This window comes from Sinocyclocheilus grahami, unplaced genomic scaffold, assembly GCF_001515645.1.
Source record: "Sinocyclocheilus grahami isolate Dianchi unplaced genomic scaffold, SAMN03320097.WGS_v1.1 scaffold589.1, whole genome shotgun sequence".
In the NCBI taxonomy this organism is placed as follows: Eukaryota; Metazoa; Chordata; class Actinopteri; order Cypriniformes; family Cyprinidae; genus Sinocyclocheilus; species Sinocyclocheilus grahami.
The window spans coordinates 186,959-207,527 of record NW_015505768.1 but is presented as its reverse complement, the minus strand read 5'-3'; the positions used below and the strand labels follow the sequence as shown (position 1 = coordinate 207,527).

The following is a 20,569-nucleotide window of genomic DNA, read 5'->3' as shown; positions in this document are numbered from 1 at the left end:
GTTCTTCCTTAAAAAATAAAGTGTTGTATAAATGCGTGTCCTGTCATTATAAAACTCTCCTTTCACTCGGCAACTGTGAAGTGGAGCAGGGCAACCTCCCACCAGACCTTGTTTTGGATTCTCATCCACAGGCAACCCGTTTTGGGCAAGGGGAGGGGCATTTTTACTGCGTGATAAATATGAGCGGCTCAGCAGTTTATATGTATATTTATCCATAAATGGATAAATATTCATTCTGCTGTTAAAAACAAATAAAGAAACAGTGTAGGAGAGTGGTTATTATGTGCAAACAGTGAGAAACTCTATATTTGTGCAGTGTGCGCATGTCAGAAAAAATCAATTCCGATTTGAAGTTTGTGACATATAAACGCGCACATCAACCCGATCACTTTATTCAGCGTTCATGTAAACACTACATTCAGATTCATCAATCGGAATGAATTCAGTCCGATTGAACCAAAAATTGTGCATGTAAACATAGCCACTGAGTTGGAAAAAGAATCACCCCCCTCCTAAAAATGATTTGTAAACTCAATCGGGTGTAGCTAATCACCTTCTCTATGTCACTATGACATTCAACTGTGATCAGCTGTGGTCATTTTGATTAGCTCAGCATGAAAAGAGCTTTTCTGGAGCATTTAAGCCCTTGGTGCAACTGAAGCAATCAACTATGGGTGGCAAGGCACTGCCAAAAGATCTAGGATAAAGTTGTGGACAGGCACAAGTCAGGAGATGGATACAAAAAAAAAGAAACAAATAAATTAAGGATTTATCAATGCCTAGAAGCACAGTGAAGTCTATTATTAAGAAGTGGAAGGTATTTGGTACAACACAGACCCTCCCTGGATAAGGACGTTGCTCCAAACCGGATGAAAGAGCAGGAGGAAACTGGTCAGAGAGGCTACCATGAGGCCTACAGCAACTCTGAAGCAGCTGCAGCAATTTATGACAAAGAGTGGTCATTGTGTGCATGTGACAGCAATATCACAAATTCTCCATAAATGTGGTTTGTATGGGAGGGTTGCAAGAAAAAAACACTCCTCAAGAAAGGCCACATGCAGTCACGACTGAGTTTTGCCAAAACGCACCTTAAAGATTCTGAGGCAGATGAGATTAAATCTGAATTATTTGGACTCAACACCAAACGATTTGTCTGGCAGAAATCCAATACAGCTCACCATCCAAATAACAGCATTCCTACAGTAAAGCATGGAGGTAGTAATATCCTGTTATGGGGGTGTTTCTCTGCAGTAGGCACTGGAACACTTGTGACCCTGTCTGTGAAAACCCAGCTAAAGTCATTTTTTTGTGATTTACTGTTTTCTACATAAAATCATCCTTAATAATGTAAAGAACATTCTGATTGAAATAATAGTGCAATTAATGGTTGAAATCAAACTTTGATGCTTGTTTTCTCATAATTAGATTTTGAGACTTTAGCCTGGTTTTCACTGACAGGGTCACACTTTTCAGGATAGAAGGAAAAATGAATGTGTAAAAATACTGTCAAATTCTTGAGGAAAATCTGCTGCCCTCTGCCAGAAAGTTGTCAATGGGAAGAAGGTTTACCTTTCAACATGACAATGACCCAAAGCACACAGCAAAACTGAGCACACCGATTTTCACACAGACTTAAACAAAAAAACAGTGGAATGACTTGAAGACTGCAGTTCACAAACAGTCACCATCAAATTTAACTGAACTCGAGCAGTTCTACAAAGAAAAGTAGGCAGATATTGCAAAGGTTAGATGTGCAAAGTTAGTAGAGACAAATCCCAACAGACTAAAGGCTGTAATTAAAGCAAAAGGTGGTTCAACAAAATACTGACACAAGTGAGTGATCCTTTTTCCAACTCAGGGATTCTGTTTTTTTTGTTTGTTTTTGTTTATGACCTGTTGGTGTTATATATTTTATGACATTTGGATGTTATGGTTAAGTTGCACTGAGTAAATACAGCTGGATAAAACAAAGTGTGTCTGTCTTCATTTCAGGCTTCAAAATGTGATCATTTTAAAGGGGGCTGATTCTTTTCTATACCCACTGTATCTCAAAAAATTATTTTATGTTCCACAGAAGAAAGTCATACAGATTTGGAACAATACGAGGATGAGTAAATGATGATTTTAATTTTTGTAAATTACTTAAATTTTTTGTGAATTATCCTTTTATGCTCATTGTATAAAATGCTTGAATGTGAATACTGAAAGTTTAACCTTTTTATAGTGTAAGTTTTAATAAAACGAAATATTTCCAAGTCATGCATACTAAATGTCTGTATCCACAAATTTTTTTAATTGATTGATTTTTCTTATTTATCAATAATTGATACCTTGAACTTTTATTGAGGACTTACACTTCTGCTGGTGTAATATTTCATTAGAGTACCTGGACTTTAACTACGGTATTCCGTCCACCACTCCTCTTTCACATAAAGCTGGTTTAATTGCCAATATGCATGTTTTCCTCAGTTCTACTCAGTTCTACTCAGTTCCCAATTAGCCATTTTCTCTCCCCGGTGTCATGTGACTCATTAGTCGCTTTTCTGTGAGATACTGTATATATATATATATATATATATCAATTTGAAGCAGAAATTATTAAAAACCTAATTTTAGATTTTTTTGTTTTCTTGTAAATGTCTCCTTGTATACCTTTATTAAGGAAAAACACAGTATTTAATAATGTTTCATTGCGCCCATAAAGTTTTTTAATGTCCTACTTTAAGGACTTTGCTGTTTGGGTAAAAAAAGTAAGCATCAATCCCTGCGGTGTATGAATGCAAGCACAGAACACATGGAAGCTCTGGCAGTGTGAATGAACAAAATCCCGCAACAGTTGCCGAAACAACTTCTTTGTGTGAAAGAAGCTTGTACCAGGAGCACATACACCTGCTCCACGGCTCCAACATGCTGGGTCCTCTATTGGATTGGTGTTCATTGTATCTCCCTCTATGGTGAATGCAGGGAGTGGGCATGAAAATCATGAGGGCATACTATTTCCAGCATTCAAACTCTGAAAAATAATCTGATGAATTTATTTGTGAAAGATGAAATGCTGGTCAACTAGAATGAGTGAAGAAAAGCAAGGTCAACATATCAGATGTTCTGGCATTTATTGAAAATGAAGTCGTCATGAAGGCATTGGGAAAAGATTGTGTCTGCTGCTCTGAATCATGTTCTGAAAACAGACAGGCGTACAAACTTTGACCCTCCCTAATAAACCCATAAAGGTTTCTTTTGAGATCTCAAATGTAGTGTATGTCAGCTCTGAAACTCTAGCTCTTTGAATGTGTGGATTTTAGACTGCAAACAATCTGTATCGCTTCCCACATACACAACCAATCAGAAATGAGTGACATTTAAATTCCCTGAACATAAGGCAACTGAAAATACTGAGAGAGGAAAAGACCACAGCAGGAGCAGGCAAGTAACCCGACGTGACTCCAGAGCTGGGACTGTGTGTGTGTGTGTGTGTGTGCAGGGACCCATTTACATTTTGCGTCTTTCTTTTTTTTGCAGCATTTTAGGCCATGAGAATAGCTTTATCAAGTTAAAAACAGTTTAACTTTTTAAAAACACATCTTAAGACACCTGCTTTTTTTGTTTTGTTTTACAGCACTACGTCTTTTTTTGAGCGCAAGAACACATCATCTGTGAACAACTCCTCAGAGAGCCTGATGTCTTCTGCAGCCTGTTCCATAGCTGGGGATTGTACATCCTCATAAATGTTAGTTCTGCCTGTTAGAACAGGTTTAGAAGACCACAGAGACCTGTTTGTAACAAACTTCACTAGCTTATTAGATATGGGCTGAGCTGCAAACATATTATGGGATCTGAACACCAGCAAAACAAAATAAATTTTAACATTTACTAGTATCCAATCAAGGGACTTCAAGGCATGTGTAATGTGATAAAGCTGGAACATTTTGGAACCCTTTCTCGGGAAGGTCAGATGATACAGGCACTGCAAAAGTCCAGCATGTGGACCAGCTGAAACAATGACAAGATGTAATGTATTCTGAGTGGAGGAAGAGCTAAATAAATGCTTTATGGGATTTACTGGAAATTTCACGTTTTTGGACGTCCACCACTTCTGCCACTGCTCATCCCTTCTGTTCACATGGAGATTTTATGCACGAATTAATGTTAATGAGAGAAGGCGGGAGCGGGATTTCAGAACTTCCTCTCTCTTTCTCTCTGTCCCTTTCGTTCCCTCTCTTCTAATTGCAATGCATACACATTAAGCAATCCATATTTTCAGACTTACTCGCTCTCATTTTATCTCTTTTTCACCTAATTGCATGCACACATTAACATATATTTCCATTCGGGCTAAAAGCAGTGGCTTTGTCTGCTGCCGAATATCAAGAGAATGTTCCTGCATGTTTATAAGTGATGGAGACATGGGACATTTATGAACAGAAAATGACATTTTGTTCATACTGGAAACAGAATGTAAATGGCCAACTGATGTTACAAACTCTGTGTGTGTGTGTGTGTGTGTGCAAGAGAGAGTTTTGGCATTACTTATTGACATGAAACAAAGGCAGCCTTAAGAAATCCAGCATATTCTCTGCTATCTCACGATCAGGGATTAGCCATGTCTGCATGGGCAAGCATACACACACACACACACACACACACACACACGCTCTATCTTTGTCACACACTCACAAAAATGCAATAACTTAAACTCCAAGTAAGGCAAATACCTCATATGCATGCAAACACACGTTAAATTAATTAACTCTAGTAATTAGTCATCTTCATTTAAGGTATGACATTACAGAGAGCGAGAGAGAGAGAGCCATTGACTGTGGAAGCAGAAGTCAACTCGCAGGCACTCGGTCGCCATGGGAACCACTGATGCGCCCGACAGGGGGTCACACATGATCAGGTCCACCCAGAGCCCCCTTATCGACTTGTGCTGTTTACAGATTTCACTTTGTTTCTCAGCCTCATATCCCTGTGATGGGGGGTGGGGGCACAATGTTTTTATAGGAAAGAAATGACATTGTCCTCTAAAAGCCTTTGATTTTCTGACTCACACTCTTTGTGGTCTCTCCTGATGAAATGTCTTGCAGTGTGATGTGGCGCTCTGATCTAGGACCAGCTGTTCAGTCTAAACATTATCAGAGAAAGCACATGGCCGCTCTTAGACTGGTGGACACAGGTAGCCAGTGAACGCACTGCTGCACGTTGGCGGAAAGAGAACCATGCCGTTTCCATTATTGAGGCTGAGGTATTGAACAGGCTAGAAAAGATCACACTCACACTACACAAAGTTCTGCTGAGGATGGGGGAAAGAATGAGAGAAAAGAAAAAAAAAACCATAAGAGGATCCCCGCCCATGTCTGTAGTGGGAATGAAATAGTGGTGTTCATGAAAACAGTGTTCTTTTGGTCTGTCTTGTCCTCTCTTATAAGTCTGTATAGTTTTTTTTATTCTTCTGTGCAACTGAGGTGTTTTTGTTTAATCATTCTGGTTAAAACGTTTAAAGGTTGTGCTCTAAAAGTGACGTTACAGCTAACATAACTGGAAACGGCTCACAAAGAAAGCCCCCCACATTTATGGTTAAAAAAAAGACACACCCACTTTTACATTAAAAATAATGAGTACAGTAAAAATTACAGTGGTACGATATCATTCCTTAAATTTCGGTACCTGTTATACAGCACAGTTCAGCAGTTCACACAGTGTGATGTGAAGCATGGAAAATGTTGACAAAAGATTAATTTGTCAACACAAGGCCACTGAAGAGATGTTTTTTCATTTAATGAGATATTTATTATTAATCCACAGAAATGTCAGTGTTGAAAATGCCCTTTTTTTCCCTCAGCAGATCGTGTTCTCAGCACAGGCGCTCGGTGTGCACTCAGGGACTCTGCATCTGACAGCCGCAGCTCGTTTTTTCCTACAAAGGGCTACAGAGAACAAGCTCTGAACTTTAATAAGACTAAATGAGCTTCCAAACACAGAGGTAAAGAGCAGTTTATCCCTGCTGTGTGGAAATCTGATGGGTCTAAATGTATTCGTCACCTTATACAAGACAGAATATGATAAATACAAAATCCATGATGGAGGACTATGGATTAGTTAAATATATTAATAGAGTATGATTAGTTCATAAGTCATAATTAGGACTATACTACACTACAAAGTCCTCAAGGCTTTTCTTGTCTATTTAAAAAATCCAACCAATCAAGCATTTTGTAACAGAATAAGCTACATAAGCATTACATTACTCATATACATCAGGTGTACATAATAATAATAATAATAATTAATTATTTATTATATTATTACTGTTGTAGTTGTTGTTTTTATAGCGATACATTTTATATATTATACATTTTATTGGATTACTTATTATTGTTTAAATGATTATTGAATTAATATATTTAACATTATTATTAAATATAATAATGATAGTATTGTTATTATTGTTGCTGTTGTTTTATGTAGAGTTGGCCAGGACTATGTTTCATTTTTATATGTAAAATGTACATATAAGGTACAGGGATCCCCAAGGGAGTGCAAAGGAGTGCTAGGAAGCCCATCGAAAAATTTAGAGGGAAAACTGTGTAAAAAAAATCTAATGATAATCATTTAAAATGTAAGGACTAGTCAGAAATTCACAACATTAATAGAAAGATATACATATATTTTATTTGTCACAATTTAAATTTTGTCTTTATACATGAAATTATATACTGTAGCTGTCTTTTATATTTTATGAAGGGGTCTCAAGGGGGATCATAATATTTGGGGGTCCGTGCCATTAGAAAGGTTGAAAACCTCTGTGGGCATTACTTTAATATTGATATCTAGGTACCTGAGGCTTAAATCTTTCTAAAGCCAAAATTCTGGTATTGATTCAATCCTATTCCAGTGTAAATACAAGTGTAGCCAAGTGTAGCATAAAGTCTAGTCCTCACTGCAGCTTTGTCTGACCAAGAACTACCAATTAGTAAGCAAGAGATCATTTGACATCTGACATTAAAAAGCAATCCATCAATCACCGGTTTTTTTTTTTACATGTTGTTTAGGCATGTTTATCTGAAATGAATTATACCACTTGCAGTTTTTGTATGCAATATGCATCAGGCGGTGAACAGACTGCTGATGATGCGTGGCTGTGCCGCCTGAGGCTAGTGTAAACCCAACTTTCGTGCTATATTTGTTTAAATCCTTTTGCAGTGTAAATATAATTCAGGATAAGCAAATCTTACCAGAATTTCACTGGATTGCCTCTTATGGCCTTATCTTGTCTGGAGATGCTGGTCTTCTCTCTTTCTTTTTCTTTCTTGCGTTCTATCTGTGGAGCCGTTGATTTATTGATCATCCATGCAGGAACAGACAAGCCTACAAAGAATATGTCGAACAAATGATTCTTAGGAAATGGTGGACAGAAGTGATTCCTAACAGATGTTTCATAGAAGGTGAATTAAAGAAACCGATTCATTACAAGCGCCGTTCAGAACACTGTCATTCACAGGAGGTAAGCTGCATCCATGGCAACAAACTCCGAAATCTGTGTTCGGTCCTTTCATTCTACTCGGAGAGACGCAGTGTCCCTGTGGCACACCCGTGTCTCGTTTGTACAGCTGGATAAACAAATTACTCCAAGCCAATTAGCACAAGCTGTTAACACTAGTGTTTCAAGGTCCCTTCACATTAAGTGTATCGCAGTTAAAACTTATTTTAATAAATGCTATAAATGCAACATCAGTGGCTGAAATATTTTTTTTTAACATAAAATAAAACAAACAATCAGTGCAAAATGATTATTTGGGAAAAGGCTGGGTGGGGTGCAGGAACCTGTACAACTCTCCCTAATGGCTGTAAGCATGAATGCAGATGATCTGTGGTTTAAAAATGATGCTCTTGTGGTATTTGGTGCAAAGATGTAATTACAACTAAGGGTGTAGAAATGATTATGAACTGGATTTCTCATTTTTAGATAAATCTAGAGTATGTATGTTTGTCCATAGCAGTTCCCCTTCAGGAACTCGAGCTGCGTCGAGTCGCTTTGGGAACGCCCTTGCGTGACCGTGTTCTGAAGCACATGTCAAATCAGTCCAATGGAGCAGCAAGACATCACAAGCGGGGTGACGTAAGCACCAGAAAGTATGCAAGTGCATCCAGCAGAGCGCAAACCAGCTTCTGCTCTTCAGTAGCGCTCTGTGTATGTGTCTGTCTATTTACTGTTGTCTGTCCGCACAAGCATATATAAAAAAATGTATATATGCTTGTTTCTCCCTGCCCACGATATCTGGCGGCGGGGGATACACACGATTTTGTGTGTCGTTTGTTTAGGAGCGGAGCATGCACAGTCAGCTTTAAAGCAGCTGATTGTCATCACTGCGAGCTGCTCTCGCTGCGCACGCTCCACTCTCGCCTGGCTGTGTTTGATGAGAGCGGCCAGGCTCGCGATCCCGCTGGCAGTGGTCCCGCTGTTGCCGAGGCACAGCGCAGACTGTTGTCGTGGGGATCGCGGGTGGATTTAGCGGAGGGATCTGAGACGGGCTCGTCCTTTTCTCGGTCCTCAGCCGCTAGATCCGCGGCTCTCTCTCACGGTTCGAATCCCGCGCTGCGGTTTCTTCCTGCCACCCTCGGTTCTTCAGGGCTCAGTGAGCTCCGACGAGCGAAAATCCCAGCTGCCGCCCGGCAACGGTACGGCACGGGAGAGCTCGCCCCCTCAAGTGAGGGTGCTACAGCAGTCAGGTCGGTTGTTCCTTCAGTGCCCACATGGATGTTCATTGATACCCCTGCCACCTCGGTGCTTCAGGGCTCAGTGAGCTCCGATGAGCGAAATTCCCAGCTGCCGAACGGCAACGGTACGGCACGGGAGAGCTCGCCTCCTCAAGTGAGGGTGCTACAGCAGTCAGGTCGGTCATTCCCTGCCAGTCTTCCGTTTCAGGGCACTGAACTGGCTCCTCTAATAATACCAGAGGCCAGCCTCGAGAGGCTGGTTCCCTTAGTAGATTTTCTGGTAGCGTGGAAACTTCTACCAAATATCTCAAAATGGGTCCTGCAGATTGTAGAAAAAGGTTACAGAATCCAGTTCGGTTCTCGTCCACCTCGTTTCAACAGGGTCATCCCCACACTAGTGGGCCCTGAGCAAGCTCTGGTAATGGAACAAGAAGTAGATACTCTCTTGAGGAAGGGGGCCATAGAACATGTTCCTTCTCTCGAGAGAGCGTCCGGGTTCCACAGCCGTTACTTCATCATTCCGAAGAAGGATGGGGGGGTTGCATCCGATCTTAGATCTCCGTCTTCTGAACCGCGCTATCAAACGGCTTCGGTTCAAGGTGCTCACTATCAAGCAGATAGTATCTCAGATCCAGTCCGAGGACTGGTTTGTTACGATAGATCTCAGAGACGCTAATCGGCAGGGGGGTCTGCGTTCGCGCCCCTTATACAAGCTGGCGCGCCAGATCCTTCTGTTGGCTCAGAGGAAGCTCCTCTCTCTAAGAGCAGTTTAAATTCCTGGGTATCTAAATCAGGGGGCAGATATCCTGTCGAGACAGGGGCTGAGGCCCGGGGGGATGGAGGCTCCACCCCGAGGTGGTGGAGCTCATTTGGTGGGAATTTGACCAGGCGGAAGTGGATCTATTTGCGTCGCAGGAATCGACACACTGTCCGCTCATTTCCTAATGCGACTTGACGCAGCTCAAGTTCCTGAAGCGGAACGTCTCTAGGTTACGTATGTAACCATGGTTCCCAGAGGGAGCGAGATGCTGCATCTCTTTGCCATACTCCCTACATCCCTGCAGGCGCTACTTCATCGAAGCTGGTATGCGCTCTGCTGGATGTGCTTTTATACTTTCTGGTGCTTACGTCACCCCGCTTGTGACGTCTCGCTGCTCCATTGGACTGATTTGACACGTGCTTCAGAACGCGGTCACGCAAGGGCATTCCCAAAGCGACTCGACGCAGCGTCTCGTTCCCTCGGGGAACCATGGTTACATATGTAACCTAGAGACGTTTTACTGGAAAATAGGCCTTACTTAGGATATTGCCATATTTAATTTTTGACAGGAATAAAATTGAGGCTGAGGGACAGAGGTGCAGTGTGTCGTTTATCAACACACCAAATATTCAGCTGACCAAAGGTCTTTCTGAAAGAAACTTTCAATAAACAAAACAAAACAAAAAATCGAAAGTTGTGAGTTCAAAAAATTACGTCATCTAGGAACTTTATACAGTGTGTTCCATTGTAAAGACTGTAAATCTACCCTTCACGTCCTCATTTTCATCTGTGTTAACATTTAAAGGAATAATTCTGAATCAGACATTAACTTGTTCATGCTGCTCTTTGCAACTTAACATATTATTCAGCAACCATTATTCCAGTCTTTAGTGTCACATGATCCTTCATTTTAATATACTGATTTGATGCTCAAAAAACATTTCATATTATCAGTGTTTAAAACTTGTGCTGTTTAACATCTTTTGTGGAAACTGTGATACATTTTACAGGATTCTTTGCTCAATATAAATTTAAAAATGACAGCATTTATTATTTAAGTAGAAATCTTTTGTAACATTATAAATGTTTTATTGTCACATCTTTTTTATATACTCATATACGTTTGCTCATTTAGGAAGTATTAAATTGATCAAAAGTGACAGTAAATCAATATACTATTAAATATATCACTATTATATATCAATTATATATACCTTTTTTGACATCTCTGATGTTGATGTCAAACTATTATTTGACTTCAGAAGAGCTTGAATATAATGATAATATAAAATCGCTATAGACCTTATTCAGGTTAGACGCCATATTGAATTTAACATGGATGAAAACAATTTTCTTTACAATGTTACACACTGTATAAAGGTCCTAGATCGTGTTCACAACTTTCAAAACTGTTTTAAGGAGTTTTTGTCTACTTTCAGAAAGACTTTTCATCAGCTGAACAATTAGTATGCTGTTAAACAACAGTACAATCCAAAGAACACACTGTACTTCTATCCCTCACTGCCTCCATTTCATTCCTGTCCAAATTATATGGAGCTATACCCTGACTAACAGATTGTAAATCTTGCTGACATTATAGGCAGTTAGCATGTGATGGAACAGTACTGAAGCAAGAGAGAACAGTCAAAAAAAGGGGGGGAGGGGGGAACGCTCCTCGCTCCAGGCAAAATCTTGCAACTCACCATGCACATGCTCTGATAGATAGACAGATACATAGATAGATAGACAGGGTTGAAATCGTCAGTGAAATATACTATACTTTACTGCGGACAGTAAATCTGAGGGGAATTTTGATCATTTGCATGTTGTTCTTGTTCAGTTGTTCGAGCGTGATTCTGAACTAGAGGGAAAGTCTCTGGGGACGTGAAGCACGGAGCACAACAACAGATGGAGCAAAAAGAAAGAAGACAGGACGTATTACTGATTGTCCTTTGGGTGTTCTTCGCTTTTTCTCAGCGCGTTCTTTTTCCTCTATCTCCATGTTCTCTTTCTCAATGAGAGAAATGAGCGTGTTACAGCGCCGCTGCAGCTCCTAGCAAACCAGACAAAACACATGGAAAGAAACTCTTTCATCATCTCAGCACAAGTTATACATCACATCTCATTGACTTTTACAATTCCTTTCAGGCATCACACAAGCATCTGCACCCACATGCTTTCACAAACACGCACACCAATATGACCTGAAAAAGATCCCAGGATATAATGTGATTTAAATATTTTTTTTGCATTTGTGTCTGACACGCATACACATTTACTCGGCTGTCTAAATGAGAACGTTCCATAGGCTTTTATCTTTTATTTTATTGTTTTTACATAAACACTACAGACTCATTTTAACCCATCTTAATGGGTTAGAATTTATTAACTTTTTTCCAATTGAGGACCTTCCCAAACAGAAGTTTTGCCAGATTCAGTTCACTTCTGGGGACAATGTTGCCCCCAAAGTAAAGCCAAGTAAACCCTGTTCACACACACAACCACGAAAATATATCCATATGAGACTTCTAATTCACATCTAATGTGAGCTGACTGTAACTGTTATATAACATTAATAATAAATTAAGGTGCTTTTTAGACTCTTTATGAATCTTTTTTCCATGTGGCGATGCCTCTAAATAAAGGCTTTGCAATTGACATTTAATGTCCCTTTTTTAAAAGTATATATATACAGTATATATATATATATATATATATATATATATAGTACACTAAGGTACATCTTTGCACCTTATTTACCTCTAAATGATACATATTAGTACTTTAAAAATACATATTAGCACTATACCTAAAGTGTACATATTAGTACCTTTTGAAAAGGTACCACCCAGTGACAGTTTGGTACAGCCTTTTTTTTTTTTTCCTGAGAGTGTGGGAGTCTTGGCTCTAACACAAACAAGTTCTCACCATGGCAGTCCTGGACTTGATGAACCAGTCGAATCTGAACTGTGGAGCGTTCCGTACACACTGTCGAAGTTCCTCATAGACATATTCTTTATCAAAGCCCATCTTATGCAACATGCAAATTAGAAACCTGTCTTCCTCCTGCAGGCACACACATATAGAAAAGTTTCCATATTTGAAGTTTTTAGTAAACACACTACACACATCTCTCTCACATGCACCCACCTCTGTATAGTTCTTTCCTTTGTTTGTGCCATACTGGATACGAAGCTGGTGGAACGGAGCCTTGTACCGCGTTATCTACAAATACACAAAACACACATCATCAAACAAGTAATATTTACTAATTACTACTGTATCAAAAATGAAAATTTCTCTTAAAGTTTCTTGCTTCATGTGATAAGGCTGTGACTTCATTGCCTAATATTGAGGCTGCTCATCATCGAAAGCAAGGAATAATAAAGCCAACACACAATCATAATTCAGCAGCCATTAAAAAAAAAACTGGCCTGTCAACAACATAATTGAATTCCATGGCAAGTTTTTGAAAATTTGACCTTGGCATCCAGGGCTTTTTTGATGCTGATGCGTCTCTGGATGCGAGCTTCTCCTCGCTCTATCTGAGCCATGATCTTCTCAATATCCTGCAGCTCATTACAGCGTTCCCAAAACACCGCTATTATAATGATAAACAACGTGTAAGGCATTTTTTGTGTGGTTCAGACTAGTGTAAGGTAGTTACTTGTGCATTTTATGTATGTATGTGTGTGTGTGTGTGTGTACAATACGAATTGGGTCACAACAGACAATTAGATTTTTTTTTTTAATGCTTTAATTAGCATGCTGACAGTTCACACTATAAATTAAGTATTGAAATTAATAAGATGAGCAATGATGACAGTAACAATAATAATATTTTATTCTAATAATATTAAATACATTTTACATTTATTATTTTTTATTGCCGTCATTATTTCTCATCTTACTATGTTTAATATTTTAATATATATTTTATATATATATACTCTATTATTCATACTCCATTATATATTTCATCCTTGTTTTTACTTTTTTTTTTTTTATTTGGTCGGGTCACATGAACCCTAAAACCAGTAAAATTATACAGGTTTCCCTGAGACCATTTAGTTAAAGCAATCTACCAACTAGCGGATTTTGAAAATATGTAGTTTGCATATCACTAGTGTGTAATTTATATAGATGTTTAGATGTATGGCTTGTGTATAGTTGATCTGGTGTGTATTGTACCGGAGTACTCCATGACTTCTTCCGGCGTCTTGCCCTCCACCTCTCTGGCGATGTTGTCAATATCATCACGACCATACTTCTCATTAGCTTTAATAAACTGATTGAAATCACGCTTGTTCCAGTTTGTGAAGCCCTGGTAAAAACAAACATATTATTTTATAGCACTGAGCTCTGTATATGGCACATTTATAAGTGTGTATATATGAGTGATTGGGAGGGGACTTCTGTGTACTTGTGTGAGTAGTTTCTCTTTTTCCTCTGTCTCTTCAGGTGAGAGGGGTTCTGCCTCGTCTATCTTTGCTTGTTCCTCCTTTTGGACCTGTGCTGAATTTGGGATATCTGGACTACGTGGAACCTACAAAAAACACACATACACAGTCGCACACAGCTTTATATCAGATGCTTCAACAGAAAACACTTGAGCAGATTGTACACAAATATTGAATACAATTAAGACGTACAGAAAGTGCTCACCTTGTATCCGATGGTTTTCCTGTAGTAAAGAATCTCCATCTCCAGCAGCTCAAAGAGACGTGGTGGAAAGAACTGAAAGTCCTGGATGTTGGGCTGCTTTGGGGGTCGAGGGGCCTGGATCACATCCACACACACAGATAGACACACACACACACACACACACACTGTTTATGATCTATCCACATACACTTGTGTGTCGATATTTTCATGCAAACATCTGTGTGATACTTGATGTGTACTGTATATGGACAAAACATTGTTATGCTCCTGGCAGATGAAAGTGGACACTTCACTTTAATCAAAACACTCATTTGGTTTTCAATTTAATTTAATGATATTCATTAAAATTGAGGTTTACTGGCTCCCTGCTGTAAGTATTTTGCTGACAGGGTTATCACTTTATAAACTATCAACTTCCATCACATTTGCTAGAAAGGCATTATTAAAGCTAGTTTACACTGCCCTAGCAAATACCAACAAAACACAATTTTCCAATGGTTGGTTTTTGACAGTTATTTTTCACAACATTCTAGAATCTAGCTCCAATAATATTGATGATTGTTGGGACAGTCTGATCCAGAATAAGTGCAATTCTAGTATTATTTATATACTATTATAGTATTTGTTATTTTAAATTTGCTTCTATTTTTACATTTTCAGTTTTCATTTTAGTGTAAGTTTAGTCATTTTGTTGTGCTTTTGTCATTTTATTAGCTTTTTTTATATTTAGCTATTATTTTTATTTCAGTTTCAATTTAAGTAATTTTAATACAACTTAAATTTATTTTATTTCAGTTAGTTGCCAAGGAAACATTTCTATTTTTTAAGCTTTACATTCAATATTTATATTATTTCAGATTTATTTCAATGAACAAAGATTATTTGAAGTTTTATTTAACAATAACAGCACTGACCAGTATAGAATAAAACAGAATAGTGTCAGAAATAGTGAGTTTAAGAGCAGAAAATCTAAATATATTGTACATTTCACAAAAAAACATTGTACACATCATATTTATATATTTTATAATAAAAAATATGGTAGTTTTATATATATCAGAATCACAAGTAACTGTGATATAACTGATACCATAAATTACAAATACAACTATTGATTAAAACAACTATAGATATTAAGAAGCTGCATGTGTCTGTGCAGAATTAAATCTTAAAAAAAAGAGAAGCAATTCAAGAAGAACTGGAACACTACATTTACTTCTTTAGCAGCCCCTTTTATTCTTATTGATGTTTTTTATGACTTACAGTGTACTATTCAAACAAACTGTCCCTCAGGAGCAATCTAGAGTTAAGTGTCTCTCTCAAGGGCACAGCAGTGACAGGACAGACAGAAGAAGGACATCCAGTTCGTGAGGTCATTTTCTGAGTCAGAGTTTGAACCTGCAACCTTTGTGTTTCAACTCTTTATCCATTACATCCAGGGTTTGAAATTAGCACCCGCCAACCCGGCAAATGCGGGTAAAAATCAGCTGGGGCAGGTAACGCTGTCAAATCACTAGCCAATTTGGCGGGTTACTTTTTGTAAGTTATATGTTCACTCATTTATTTCTTGGGGAACTTCATGCAAGCCAAATCTGCACATGTTTAGCGCACATACTGAACATTATGACATTATGAGTATATTGCAAAAACCAAACAAAACACACCTACAGAGTGCACGCATAATAAGAGACTAATGTGATGAAGTCTGATTAGACAACACAGGCTTTAGTGCACGTGCGTATTTAGAGTGCGTTCTTTCACTGCATGATTCAGTCTATTAACATGCATTAAGAATGATCACATAATTCAAGATAAGGGGGCAGAAAATGTATATATTTATATAATTTCATACAGTCAATCAATATCACACGAAGATTGCCGTTTTTTCTTTTTTTTTAAAGCATGGTTAAAAGTTTGATATTGATTTTATACAACAGTTCAATAAACAATAAGTTAATATCAAGAGACTTACGTTTTAGACACCATATTGGCTGTTTTTGCTCTATTTCGCCAACAAAAATCATTCCAAACACAGCCACAGCGATGTTTTGCGTCTCTGAGCAACATGACGGTGTTTTGTTCCTGAATGTATCAACTGTTTAAATGATTCAGTTCAATCGCAATGACTCACTTAACAGTGATTTGCTGCCACCTACTGGCGGTTTTAATTGTTTTAATTTTACATTTCAAGTATCTTTTCATTTTTTAAATAATTTCCAAATGTCAGTATTCAACATTTCATGTTTAAAATATCAAAACATTATTTATGCATTTGTAACTGCAGGTTAAAGCATTCCATGTCCCTCTAAGCTGCATTAAACATGTGTAAATACATCTAAATGCCACTTCATATGCAACTTCTGCAAAGATTAATTTTGTTGATATTGATTTCATTTGTTTAGTAACAGCCTAAATGTATTATTATTATAATTGACTGATTAAATGTAAGAATTTTACTCAAAAGATGATGCACACTTTTAGAAAAAATGGCTTTATAAAGGTAAAAATGCCCATAAAAGGTAAAAATCAATTTAAACTTATTGGAAAAGATACATTTTTATGCTGTGAACTGACCACACATAATTTGAAATATATATCAAAAACTTTAGGAATCAGCTGTCCACGGTAGTCCTTATATCAGCACAATAACACACTCAGCAAAATATTGTCTAATTATCTTTATCGATATAAAATTCCAGAAAATATTGAAATATAATTTTTTTTGTCAATATCGCACATCCCTAGTACTGACACAAAATGATTTGCAACCGTCGCTTTGTCACACCCAGTGTAGACAGCCCCAAGCTGTTGGTTTATTTAAGATCATTTATTTTATTTTTTTGGGCTAGTAGAAGTTATGAATGGCCGGTAACTTAAAAATTTAGAAGCCAAATTGGCTGTTGAGTGAAAAAGTTAATTTCAATCCCTGATTACATCCCTCCAATACATGATGACACAGCACCCTTCATCTGAGTTACTTCTACATTTACTTTAACTCACTGACTCTAGTCCAGCTGTCAGTCTGATGAAAACAGTGATCTGAGTGCATTATTTATTGTGTAGTAGGGTTGTGTACAAGCAGGGTTTCTACCGACATGAACAAGTTCAATTTAAGACTTTTTAAGACCTTTTTAATACCACCTTATATGAAATTTAAGACCTAAACCTGTAATGGAAATACACATTTTATTACATACATATATGTAATATTTAATGTGTATAAATTAAAAAGAAAACAAAATATCATTGCTGTAATAAATGATATTTATTACTACGATATACAGTGAACTTTTAATGTCAGCAGACAATATTCCATACAAAAATATCCCTGCAAAATAACTGCATCACTGAGATTTTTGGTAAACAATTTATTCTGAAGCAATATTTTCATCATGTTCTATCAGCTTTCACATACTTAAATCTGCATATTTACCTTTACAAAGGCCTATTTTTAACCTTTTTAGATGTATGCATCATCTTACTTGTCAAATTATTTGATCAATAAACTCAATATACACTATAGTTCTGCTACCAGTCAGATTAAATAATTTACAATGCAAATAACAATAATTACAACTGCAATAAATAATGTTATGAGATTAATGTTTGAAATGCATTTATGAATATACAAATAAGAAATGTTGAGGGGAAAAATGCATACTTTTCAACATACTTCTAAACTAAACTACCAGTAAGTGGCGGTAAGTCACTTAATGAGTGAGTCATTGAGTCATTCATTCAACTGATTGAGTGTGTTATCATGCTGGTATCTTAAGGACTTTCGTGGACAGCTGACTCCTAAAGTTTTTGATATTCTTCATATTCTGTATGGTGGTCAAATAGAAATTAATCTTTTCCAATAAGTTTAAATGGATTTTTACCTTTTATGGGCATTTTACCTTTATAAGGCCATTTTTCTATAAGTGTGCATTATCTTTTGAGTCAAATTCTTACATTTAATCAGTGAATTAGAATAAGACAAGAATACTGATATTTGAAATAATTTAAAAAATGAAAAGATACTTTAAATGTGAAATTAAAACCACCAAAAGGTGGCAGCAAGTCGCTGTTAATAAGTGAGTCATTGCGACTGAAACGAATCCTTTAAACGGTTGATTCATTCAAGAACAAAAAGCTGTCATGTTGCTCAAAGAGGCAAAACAGCGCTGTGGCTTTGTTTGGAATTATTTTTGTTGGCGAAATAGTGTAAAAACAGGCAATATGGTGTCTAAAACATAAGTCTCTTAATAAAACCTCTAGTTTATTGAACTGTTGTAAAAAATCAATATTACATTTGTATACATAGGCGCGGGAAGTGGGGGTGCTGCAGCAACTGTGGGCGACTGTTTAACTGTTGGGAATAAAAAAAAAAATTGGAGTGTACACTAAGTGCAAATAGCCCGCCTTGTTGGCAGAGGCTATTTACACTAACTCCGTGGCGTAGATGGTAAAGCGTGTGTCATAGACTACTCCTTTTGACGCGATCGATGCGGGTTCGAATCTGCCTTTTAGCGAACTTTTTTTCTCCCTTTTCAAATTTCAAATCACATCAGAAAAGCATTTCTTTTTAATAAAAATGAAGGAAATAATCAAAAAGTTGGAAATAAAGTATCGGGTAGAGTTAGGGTAGGTGTAGGGAGGGCTTTGTCCCAATAAGGTGGCATCCATTTAATAATTTGAATTATAATTAAAATTTACACTCAATAAGTTATTATTGAATACTGTTTTATAATGTATTACAATGCTGAGGTGCAGATAATTACCACTATTTGCAATAAGTAAATAGCAGCATATCCTGCTATTTTAACATAGTATAAATAGAATAGCTATTTGCACTTAGTGTAAATAGCATATGATATCACTAAAAAATACTGCTATTTTCACTTAGTGTAAATAGCATCTATCGCTAAGAAAATATTTTTACTTAGTGTAAATAGCATCTAATTGCTATTTGCACTAAGTGTATTTGCATTTCGCACATATAGCCTCTATCGCACTATATCATGTTATGAATAAACTAAACATTTTGAATTTTTACCTCAGTGTGTTTCTTCTGAGTTTATGTGTGCTGTCACGCTCATTTGTTCTGAAGTCTCGAGACAAACAGAGTGAGCCTCAGAGCCACCTTGTATTCTGTATTCTGCTAACTTACTGCAATTCTCTCTGATGATGCAGTAACTTACCGCGGGGAAGAAAAAATCTTCGGTCTGTCCAAATGATTGTAAACAGTCATTAGGTCCATCAGACTGAAGATATTTTGGCGGTAATGTGACCAAAAATATTTAAGACCCATCGAATCCGAATTTAAGACTTTTTAAGGCCTTATATTAGGAAAACGTTATTTAAGACATTTTAAGACTTTTTAAGGACCCGCAGACACCCTGAAAAGGCACTTGCATTAGAGTATGCAGTCATAAGTAGCGCTGACAAAAAAATCATTTCAGAGTGTCTAAACCATGCACATATTACCTTTGGGGCTCTTGGTTCGCTGACTCGCAGTGCTTCTCTGAAGTAAGCATCTACAGCATAATTGGCCTTCCTTTCTCTCTTAGGAGGCTCGATCCATTCGATCAAACTTAGCTGCACAACACAAAGAATTCTTTAACACACACTTAAACACACACACACATGCTTTCAGCTTCACATAAAATCTCACAGTCTGTGACATAAAAGTGCAAAGCTTAAAAAGCTGCCAAATGCACACCGATAGACTCAGATGCACCTCAGTGCTGCTTAATACACAAGTATGAATCGATTCCCACCCGATAAACCTCCACACTAACTTTTTGTTTCTCTCTGTAATCCTCTCCCTCAAAGTTGTAAAGGCTGGTCTCGGTGCAACCTGTGTCCATGGTGAAGTTCCTCAGCGAGCTCTCACCGAGGTTCTTCAAGCGTTCGTTCATCTCCGCCGTCTGAGTGGGAAAACAGCCATCAAAGAGAGCTCAACAGGGTTATATAGAATCAACTGGAGTGTAAGAGTGAAAAATTCTCATAATGTGATTGTGAAGGAAATCTGATGGGTTTTTATTCATCCAAGTTTGAATATGAATGTTTTCGGAACTTGAATCTAAAGTTATTATGAAGTTTACCAGTAAAATAAAACCAACTTCACAGTTTTCAGTCTAGTCTGTGTTTGTGTCCACTCACCTTCTTGGCGCCTCTTTCCAGAATGGTGTTGATGTCTTCATCTGTTAGTTCACTGTCTTTAGAGGCAAACACGTGTGTTGCTCCATGTCGAATCATTTGTAGCATTTCATCCTTCCCAATTTTATTCTGCTGGTCAATCAGCCGTCCTGTAAGAGCACAAATAACAGCACATAACAGGTCATAAGACTGACACAAAGGCTACTTAACTTTTTTTTGTATATATATATATATATATATATATATATATATATATATATATATATATATATATATATACATATT

General features: G+C 37.5%; 1 protein-coding gene across 1 annotated transcript in view; it reads right to left on the bottom strand.

Annotated features, from left to right (window-relative positions):
- Positions 1-11,050: 11,050 nt before the first annotated feature.
- LOC107557097 (SWI/SNF-related matrix-associated actin-dependent regulator of chromatin subfamily A member 5-like) overlaps positions 11,051-20,569 on the bottom strand; it is a 25,561-nt gene continuing 16,042 nt past the window's right edge. The window contains exons 14-23 of the mRNA XM_016240422.1: positions 20,288-20,433; positions 19,924-20,052; positions 19,610-19,720; positions 14,141-14,254; positions 13,899-14,021; positions 13,667-13,799; positions 12,958-13,076; positions 12,626-12,700; positions 12,404-12,541; positions 11,051-11,528 (exon numbers count right to left, since the gene is read on the bottom strand). Coding sequence (XP_016095908.1) covers positions 11,337-11,528; positions 12,404-12,541; positions 12,626-12,700; positions 12,958-13,076; positions 13,667-13,799; positions 13,899-14,021; positions 14,141-14,254; positions 19,610-19,720; positions 19,924-20,052; positions 20,288-20,433 — 1,280 coding nt within the window. The 3' untranslated portion in view covers positions 11,051-11,336. The remainder of the gene's footprint in view (positions 11,529-12,403; positions 12,542-12,625; positions 12,701-12,957; positions 13,077-13,666; positions 13,800-13,898; positions 14,022-14,140; positions 14,255-19,609; positions 19,721-19,923; positions 20,053-20,287; positions 20,434-20,569) is intronic.